At 39.9% G+C, this 10,454-nt stretch overlaps 1 protein-coding gene across 1 annotated transcript; it reads left to right on the top strand.

Moving 5' to 3' along the window:
- The first annotated feature begins 7,766 nt into the window (after nt 1–7,766).
- Nucleotides 7,767–8,252, top strand: LOC113908086 (keratin-associated protein 4-6-like). The gene has a single exon (XM_027568052.1). It carries the CDS (start codon nt 7,767–7,769, stop codon nt 8,250–8,252), a length of 486 nt encoding a protein of 161 aa, XP_027423853.1.
- The last annotated feature ends 2,202 nt before the right edge of the window (nt 8,253–10,454 follow it).

The raw sequence follows: 10,454 nt of genomic DNA, 5'->3' as shown, positions 1-10,454 counted from the left end.
TTTTGTTGTGTGATTGCTGTGGCTAGGACTTTTAGTACTATGTTGAATAGCAGTCGTGATAGTGGACATCCCTACCACATTCCTGACCTCATGGGGAAAGCTCTCAGTTTTTCCCCATTGAGAATGATATTTGCTGTAGGTTTTTCATAGATGACTTTTATGATATTGAGGTATGTACCCTCTATCCCTATACTCTGAAGAGTTTTGATCAAGAAAGGATGCTGTACTTTGTCAAATGCTTTTTCTGCATCTATTCAGAGGATCATATGATTCTTGTTCTCTCTTTTGTTAATGTATTGTATCACGTAGATTGATTTGTGGATGTTGAACCAACCTTGCAGCCCAGGGATAAATCCCACTTGGTCGTGGTGAATAATCCTTTTAATGTACTATTGGATCCTATTGGCTAGTATTTTGGTGAGAATTTTTGCATCCATGTTCATCAAGGATATTGGTCTGTAATTCTCCTTTTTGATGGCGTCTATGTCTGGCTTTGGGATCAAGGTAATGGAGGCCTCATAAAATGAGTTTGGGGTTTTCCTTCCATTTCTAGTTTTTAGAACAGTTTCAGGAGAATAGGTATTAATACTTCTTGAAATGTTTGGTCGAATTCCCCTGGGAAGCCACCTGGCCCTGGGCTTTTGTTTGTTGGGAGATTTTTGATGACTGCTTCAATTTCCTTAGTGGTTATAGGTCTGTTTAGCTTTTCTATTTCTTCCTGGTTCAATTTTGGTAGTTGATACATCTCTAGGAATGCATCCATTTCTTCCAGGTTATCTATTTTGCTGGCATAGAGTGGCTCATAATATGTTCTTATAATTGTTTGTATTTCTTTGGTGTTGGTTGTGATCTCTCCCTTTCATTCATGATTTTGTTGATTTGGGTCATTTCTCTTTTCTTTTTGATAAGTCTGGCCAGGGGTTTATCAATCTTGTTCATTCTTTCAAAGAATCAGCTCCTAGTTTCATTGATCTGTTCGACTGTCTTTTGGTTTCTATTTCATTGATTTCTGCTCTGATCTTTATTATTTCTCTTCTCCTGCTGGGTTTAGGCTTTATTTGCTGTTTTTTCTCTAGCTCCTTTAGGTGTAGGGTTAGGTTGTGTATTTGTGTATTTGCTTTGGGATGGAATGTTCTGAATATGTCTGTGAAGTCCATTTGGTCCAGTGTGTCATTTAAAGTCTTTTTTCCTTGTTGATCTTTTGCTTAGATGATCTATCCATTTCAGAGGGGTGTTAAAGACCCCCACTATTATTGTATTGTTGTCAATGTGTTTCTTTGCTTTTGTTATTAATTGCCTTATATAATTGGCTGCTCCCATGTTAGGGGCATAGATATTTACAATTGTTAGATCTTGTTGGAAAGACCCTTTAATTAGGATATAGTGTCCTTCCTCATGTCTTATTACAGTCTTTGTTTAAAATCTAATTTGTCTGATATGATTGCCACCCCAGCTTTCTTTTGGTGTCCATTAGCATGGTAAATGGTTTTTCACCCCCTCACTTTCAATCTGGGGGTGTCTTTGGGTCTAAAATGAGTCTCTTGCAGACAGCATATTGATGGGTCTTGTTTTTTAATCCAATCTGATAGCCTGTGTCTTTTGATTGGGGCATTTAACCCATTTACATTCAGGGTAACTATTGAAAGATATGAATTTAGTGCCATTGTATTGCCTATAAGGTGACTGTTACTGTATATTGTCTATGTTCCTTTCTGGTCTATGCTGCCTTTAGGCTCTCTCTTTGCTTAGAGGACCCCTTTCAGTATTTCTTGGAGGGCTGGTTTCGTGTTTGCAAATTCCTTTAATTTTTGTTTGTCCTGGAAGCTTTTTATCTCTCCTTCAATTTTCAATGACAGCCTAGCTGGATATAGTATTCTTGGCTGCATATTTTTCTCTGAAGATATCTTGCCAGTCCTTTCTGGCCTGCCAGGTCTCTGTGGATAGGTCTGTTGCCAATCTAATATTTCTACCATTATAGGTTACATATCTCTTCTCCCGAGCTGCTTTCAAGATTTTCTCTTTGTCTCTGAGACTTGTAAGTTTTACTATTAGATGTTGGGGTGTTGACCTATTATTATTGATTTTGAGAGGGGTTCTCTGTGCCTCCTAGAGTTTGATGCCTGTTTCCTTCCTCACATTAGGGAAGTTCTCTGCTATTATTTGCTCCAATATACCTTCTGCCCCTCTCTCTCTTTCTTCTTCTTCTGGGATCCCAATTATTCTAATGTTGTTTCGTCTTATTGTATCGCTTATCTCTCGAATTCTGCCCTCGTGATCCAGTGGTTGTTTATCTCTCTTTTTCTCAGCTTCTTTATTTTCCATCATTTGGTCTTCTATATCGCTGATTCTCTCTTCTGCCTCATTTTTCCTAGCAGTTAGTGCCCCCATTTTTGATTGCATCTCATTAATAGCCTTTTTGATTTCGACTTGGTTAGATTTTAGTTCTTTTATTTCTCTAGAAAGTGTTTCTCTAATAACTTCCATGCTTTTTTCAAGCACAGCTAGTATCTTTAAAGTCATGATTCTGAACTCTAGGTCCAACATCGCACTAATGTCCATATTGAGTAGGTCCCTGGCCGAAAGTACTACCTCTTGTTCTTTTTGTTGAGGTGATTTTTTTCGTCTTGTCATTTTGTCCAGAGAGGAATAGATGGATGAGAGAACAAAATGCTAATAGGTTAACAACGTCCCCAGCAAATATACTCTAAACAAATCAGAAAAGACCTGAAATCAGGGGAAAAGAAAGGGAAAGAAAGAAAAAAGAGAGAGAAAAAAAGAAAAAGATAAAAAGAAACAAAAACAGAGCAAAACAAAAAAAACAGAATATGATCAAATATGATCAGCCTGGTGCATAGATCAGTGCCACACACTAGATTTTGTGTGTATTTTGGTCTGCTAGAAGAAAGTACCTCCTAAATTTTTGAGGAAAGAAAGACTTATATATGTACAAAATAAGGGTGATATGATGAAGGGATGGAATATGACTGTAAAAATGAAAATTATAAACAATTTTAAAAAAGGAATTGATCAGAAGGTGTTTGAAAAAATAAAGACGACAATTAAAAAGAAGGAAAGAAAGAAAAAAAAGGGGAGAGAAAGTGATCAGGCAGGAGAATGGAAAAAAGCCATACACTAGAGATTGAGGGTATATTTTGATATGTTAGAAGAAACTGTATCTCAAAATTTTAAAGAGAGAACTTATATATATGCCAAAAATAAAGGTAACTACTATGAAGGGATAGAATATCACTCTAAAAATGAAAAATAAAAATGTTTTTTTAAAAAAAAGGGATTGATAAGATGTTGGTTGGAAAACGGAAAAAGAAAAATTCAAAAAAAAAATCAGTTAAAAAAATTAACTTTGAAAGACTATGAATCATGGTAAAAAAGCCATGAATTCTATGTGCAGTATTCCCCTAGCGCTGGAGTTCTCCTGTTCTCCTTGATCGTTAAACTTGGTCTTGGCTGGCTGTTCCTGCCGATCTTCTGGGGGAGGGGCCTGTTGCCGTGGTTCCCAAATGTCTTTGCTGGAGGCGGAATTGCCCCGCCCTTGCCGGGTCCGGGCTAAATAATCAGCTTGGGTTTGCTCTCGGGAGCTTTTGTTCCCTGCAAGCTTTCTGTACAGCGTTGGAGGACCAGGGTGAAAATGGTGGCCTCCCAAACTCCGCCCGGGGGGGAGCCGAGAACTTGGGGCCCCACTCCTTAGTGCGCCCCCAGAGAAAAGCAGTCAGTCACTCCAGTCTCCCCATTCTCTGGCCGCACTCCGTGCTCCCCTGGCCTGTGACCAAGTGTTTCTATCTCTGGCACTCGACCCTGTATGGAGTCTCCAAACCCAGCAGATCCCTGCGGTGCGGTCCCGCGCCGCTCCTCCCGGGGGAGGGAGGGGAGTCTCCCCGATCTGCCGCTTGTTGGGTCCCTGCTGGAGGAGCAGTGGCCCGACTGGGCCACGGATCACAGTTTATGGCAACCCCGAGCTGAGAGCCCGCGCCTCAGCTCCATCTCTGCAGCCGGCTTCCCCGCTCCGATACCTGGGAGCTCTGCTGCACTCAGGCACCCCCAGTCTTTGTGTGACCCCGAGGGTCCTGAGACCACACTGTCCCACGAGGGTTCCACCCCCCGCTTAGCCACTGGAGCGACGTCCCTCAGCGGAGCCGACTTCTAAAAGTTCTGACTTTGTGCTCTGTGGCTCCACCACCCGCCAGAAGCGGCCGACAGAGGCCCCCTCCCCCGCCATCTATCCTCCCGCATATCGCCTCGGATTCACTTCTCCGCACGTCCTACCTTCCAGTAAGTGGTCGCTTCTCTGTTCAGAGAGTTGTTGCTATTCTTTTCCTTGATCTCCTGTTGAGTTCATAGGTGTTCAGAATGGTTTGATCCCTAACCAGCTGAATTCCTGAGAGCAGATGAAATCCAGGTCTCCTACTCCTCCGCCATCTTGCTCCGCCCCCCCTCTAGTTTTTCATATATAATGTCTGGTATTCAATTAAAAATAGATATGCCGGAAGAAAAAAGGACCAAATTACTAAGACCAAGGAAAAGACAGTAGATATAGATTCAAAGATGATCCATGTGAAGTATTAAAACTAACCTTAAAATAACTATGATTAATATGTTTAAAGTAATAGATGAGAAATGGCAAATTTCATCAGAGAACCAGAATATGTAAAAACAAAAATGAAAACAGAAGTCTAGTGAAAATCCTAGAACTGAAAAACTCAAATCCTGAAAATTCAGAACTCAATAAAGGGGTTTAGCAGATTGGACAGAAGAGGGAGAGAACACATTAGAAGTAGAAAATATCCACATTAAAATACAAAGAGGAAAAAGTTAAAAAAAAAATACAGACAAGAGCATGAGATACACATGGAACAAAGTGAAAGATCAAACGTACACATAAACTTGAGTCCCAGGAAAAGAGAACAGAGAAGAAGCTATAAACAAAGAGATACCTGATGGGCAATTTAACAAAAGTGATGGAAACATCAAGCCAAAGATTAAAGAGCCTCTTTGAATTCCAAGTTATTTATAGTCTTCAGAATCTTCAATTATCTCAATTCGTGAGGTTATATTTTCTTTTCTTGTATCTACTATGCTATTCATGGTGGATTATGCTCTTGAGTATTTTAGAACATTTTCCCCTGTGGACATCCCATTCAGCCTGTGTGTGGTTTCTTTTCCTCGTGGTTAGTGCTTTTTTGAGTTCTTTAATATTCTATATATATTCTTATATATTCTTTTATAACAGTTATTTCTGTGTGCTATGATTTTTGCTTTTGTTTCTGATGATTCCAAGGACATTCACTGTTTTGTAACACTTTGCACAAATCTCAAAGATTCCTTCAGTATGTATATGTATAAATTAAAAAGCTTGCTAGTGTTGCTGTGGCTGAGATGCTCCTAGGAGCCTTGATTACCATGTAAAATCCCTTATGGGCAGATAAGGTTTTCTTGTCCACATCTTACAAGGTGCCACTTTAGATATGCAAACTCTATAAAGAGTTCTCCCTTCTTGGATCCTGCGTTGTGACAGCTTGAGGTCCCATTTCTTGCACCTGCCTGGGTATTAACTACCAACCTCCGATTCTGAGAGCCTATAACTAGATACCAACAAATTCCATAGGCCCTAGGACATCAGCTACTGTTTACAGTTTGAGTTCTCTTTTCATTTCTGGAAAATGAGAACTTTTCTTTTCTTTTTTCAAATTCAGCCATGTAATTAAAATACTTTTCAAGCATTTCTATTTGCTTGTACAATTCAATCAGCAATGTTGCCAAAAGTCCTATATTTTCAAGGTCCCAAGAAAATGAAAGATTTATTGCACTAGTTAGAAATATAAAAAAAGGTTATTACAGAAGCTCCTATAAGTAAAATTTGTTATATATTAGTATTTCTCCCAAAAGATACTAATTACTCCCTCTTGATATATTAACACTGAAGAAAAAGATTCTTTCAATCTTAACCTTTGAAAAAAAATATCAAACTTACAGAACAGTAATATGAAGACCCCCTTTATACCATATAACTTTCATCTAGATTCAACATTTTGCCACGTTTTATTTCTTTCCAATAGACAGCTATAGGTAGATATAGACACAAAGATTTAAATATATAAACTTAAAATCCTAAGACTAAGGACATTTTCTGGCATAACCAGAGTACATGTATCAATTAAATGTTGATGCATTACTATCCCTTAATATACATTTAATATCTGCATGTTGCCAGTTGTACCAAGAATATCCTATAGAGAAATTTTTATCCACATTTGTGAATTGCATTTAGATATTGTGTCTCTTTAGTCTCCTTAAATCTGAAACACTTCCTTGGTTTGTCTTTATATTTGGTGATTCTGACATTTTAAAAGAGAAATCATTACGTGGAATATTCCTTAGTATGGATTTGTCTGAATCCCTCATGATTTGATTTGGGTGGTGCATTTTGACAGGAATACTACATAAGTGATGTCTCCATTCAGTGTGTGACTTAGGGAGACACATGTCCATTGGTCCTATTATTAATGATGCTAACACTGGTTAAGGTTTTTTTCTGAAGTTTCTCCACAGTAAAGTTAGCATTTTTCCCTTAGAAATTAATAAATAACTGATGAGGAAATATTTTATTTTTTTAAAGATTTTATTTATTTATTTGTCAGAGAGAGAGACAGAAACAGAGCACAAGCAGGGGAAGTGGCAGAGGGACAGAGAGAAGGTTTCCCGCTGAGCAGGGAGCCCGATGCGGGGCTCGATCCCAGGACCCCAGCATCATGACCTGAGCTGAAGGCAGACACTTAACGACTGAGCCACCCAGGCGCCCCCCTGATGAGGAAATATTTTAAAGGTGTGCAAATATCCTGTCCCCCAACAAACTTCCACCTGTTAGCTGTAGCATCCATTGATGACATTTACCTGAATCAAGTTTTATTATGAGGGTTGTAAATGGTAATTTTGTGACTCAGTTTTTCCTTCTACATTTATTAGTTGACATTCTACTACCATGGATAACTTTCTCATCTTTTTCATTTCTTTAATTAGTCTCAATATGGACTCATGAATTCTTTTTTTTAATGGGTTAAAATCCATTACTACCACTATTCATTTTGCTGTTCAAGTTGTTCCATACTGGGCCAGTGAGAGTCCCTTCAAAGAGATCCCAAATAAATACCTTTTAATATTTACAATGAGCTGTTGCTAACAATTTCAAATTGAACACAGGAAATAATACTTAGCACATACTTTGAAACAGCCAGAGTCTATTCTCTAATGAGTATTTGTGACTCACAGATAGGGTCTGTCTTCCTCGTAGCACACAGGTAACTCATAAAGATGAAATTTTTTCTATTCCCTACTATAATTCTACCTCTCTTTGACATCAAAAGAGACCTTGGCATCATGTGAATAATTTGTCCAAACAACATCATGGAGTGATACACAGATCACAGGTAAACATCAGTGACTGAACCCATGTGATAGGCCCTTTTGACAAACAAGAAAATAGAAAAGACAATTTTGAGAATGACCAGATTGGAAATCTTAACACACCAGGAAAAGGAAATCTTATTTTTCTTCATTTGAAAATATTTAAGCAGAAAAACACAGTGATCTAATTAAATGACTAATATTTCTTTAGGAAAAGAAAACTAGGAAATTGTCCAAGGCAAGAAAATAGCAGCTTCAGCAGAGTATAAAAGAAGACAAGCAGTAGAGGGATTTTCAAATTCACTAAGCTCACTCTCTTACTAATATCAGAACCTCCACCCTCTGACACCATGGTCAACTCCTGTTGTGGCTCCGTCTGCTCTGACCAGGGCTGTGGCCAGGAGACCTGCTGCAGCCCTAGCTGCTGCCAGACCACCTGCTGCAGGACCACCTGCTGCCGCCCCAGCTGTTGTGTGTCCAGCTGCTGCCACCCCTCCTGCTGTGGCCCCAGCTGCTGTGACTTCAGCTGCTGCAGGCCCAGCTGCTGCATCTCTAGCTGCTGCCGCCCCACCTGCTGCCAGACCACCTGCTGCCGCCCCTCCTGCTGTGGCTCCAGCTGCTGTGGCTCCAGCTGCTGCCGCCCCCCCTGCTGCATTCCTAGCTGCTGCTGCCCCTCCTGCTGTGGCTCCAGCTGCTGCCGCCCCTCCTGCTGCTGCCCCTCCTGCTGCCTGCGCCCAGTCTGTGGCCGGGTCTCCTGCCACACCACTTGCTATCGCCCCACCTGTGTCATCTCCACCTGCCCCCGTCCCATGTGCTGTGCCTCCTCTTGCTGCTGAGCCCCCTGCCCTGTGACCACGGTCTCTGTTTACCTCTGCCCCACATTTGTAGTCCCTCCTTTTGTGCTTTTAGAACACATGGAGTGGAAATGAGGTTGCTCAACTGAATTGGGCCTTAATTCCACTGAGGAAACCAATCATGCTGTTGAAGAAGATGGATATGGTGAAGAGCACTTATACAGTAACAGATTTTACTCTTCGACCTGACAATTGGTGAAATCATTCCCTAACTTCCCTTTTATAGGCCTTTTCTGTAACCTGATATATTTTTGTACCAAAATAAAGTTACTTCCCTGCATTAACAATTCAGTGTGATTGTTGCTCCCTTATGATTTTGTCTTCAGCTGGTAGGCAAGTGTATTTGACCTACACCTGCAGGATACACACATGGTCTTGTCACTTCTCAATAATAGTCAGGTTCCATTATTCACTGCCTGATTCTTACCTACGTGCCTCCTTATTTCATGGGCAAATCACCTAACACTATGAACCTGCCCTAGGAAAATAAACAAAAGAGTGAAAAGTAGATGTTTGGAAGACTGTAGATATATAAAAGCAAAAAGAACACAATACATGTTTCATGCATCACACCAGCCGCCATAGTTATGCAATGTATCATTCAGCACAGTCTACAAGTTTGTATTCAGGCTTGTACTCAATGACACTGATGTCATCCTTGCAGTAAATCAAATGTGCACTGATTCCGACTCTATTTGCAACAGGGCCTCAGTCATGTCTCATTTTTTTCTGTTGATAGAGAAGTTTCAGATCCTCATGCATTCAAGGGATAGGTAGGTAGCCTAGATGAGTAAAGCATGCCCTTGATAAGATGATGTGTTTGGTGGAAACTGGGATAAACTGTAAACTGCATGACCACATTAAGAGGGTATTCCTGAGTTCCTGTCAATTGCTTCCATGGGAAAACAGGGACGCAGTGTTCTCACTGAAAGGTGGGTCTGCTTTCACTGACCCTCCCAAAGGCCAATTTCTTCACTCATTCATCCAAATGATATTTATTGAACATTTATTACATGGGAGGCACTGTTAAAGGTACTAGAGTAGCAGCAGAGACCAACACACAGAAAGCTCTCTATAGTAATAGAGCAGATATTCTAGTAGAGTTTATTTACTTTTAAATGTTTTTCTATACATTTGTCCACTCAGGTTTCTTTTTTTTTAATTTATTTATTTATTTGAGAGAGAGAAAGAGAGAGGGAGAGAGAGCACATGAGAGGGGGGAGGGTCAGAGGGAGAAGACTCCCCGCTGAGCAGGGAGCCCAATGCAGGACTTGATCCCAGGTCTCCAGGATCATGACCTGAACCAAAGGCAGTTGCTTAACCAGCTGAGCCACCCAGGCACCCGTCCACTCAGGTTTCTACACAATATTTTTTCTCTGTGCTTTTACTTGTATGAATAAGACTGAGGTTTGAAACCCCTCTTTAGATGAAAGTATCTGTGATACATATGGGGACATGGTTGCCAAAAGATCAGTTTTACTAATGATGTACCCCACCCTTCAACCCTAGGGCCACCGTAAGGTCGCCAAGTTAGGAGAGGGAGGTAGGGACACCTTCACTGATGAGGAACAGAATGGAGCTAAATCATTAATTACTCACTTGGGGTGAGAACTCACAGAAGGTAGGGCTCCCACACTACAACTCCTGAATCTAGTAAGTGAATTTGACAAGGACGTGAGATTTATATTATAAATTTATTTTATTTCTTATTAATTGTATTTTATATACTATCAATTATTTAATTAAAATTAAATAAGAGCAATTCTGTTTTCAAAAGCATCAAAAACATAGGATGTTGAGGGAAAAAGGCAACAAAAACATGGAAGAGTTCTGCCCCTACAGCTGCAAAATTTTAAAAAGAGAAATTAGAGAAGGTCTAGATAAATGGAGATGTATGCCATGTCCCTGGATTGGAAGGAGGTTTAGTGTTAAAATGTCAATTCTCCTGCAGTCTATCTAAAGATTCAATGTAATCCCAATAAAAAATCTCAGACTTTTTAGTAGATTCTTAGAAGCAAAGAACCTAGAATTTCTAAAGCAATCTTGAAAAATGAAACAAAGGGAAAAGTGACATAGAAAGTAGGTAAAGAATATATGTAATAGATATCCCAAAGGGAGAAACAAAGCAATGAAACATACTAAGAACTATAATTCAAATAAAGGAATAGTTGTATATACCTGGAT

Source organism: Zalophus californianus, chromosome 16 (genome assembly GCF_009762305.2).
Source record: "Zalophus californianus isolate mZalCal1 chromosome 16, mZalCal1.pri.v2, whole genome shotgun sequence".
Lineage (NCBI taxonomy): Eukaryota > Metazoa > Chordata > Mammalia > Carnivora > Otariidae > Zalophus > Zalophus californianus.
The sequence above is the reverse complement of the archived record's forward strand: the minus strand, read 5'-3'. Positions and strand labels throughout refer to the sequence as shown.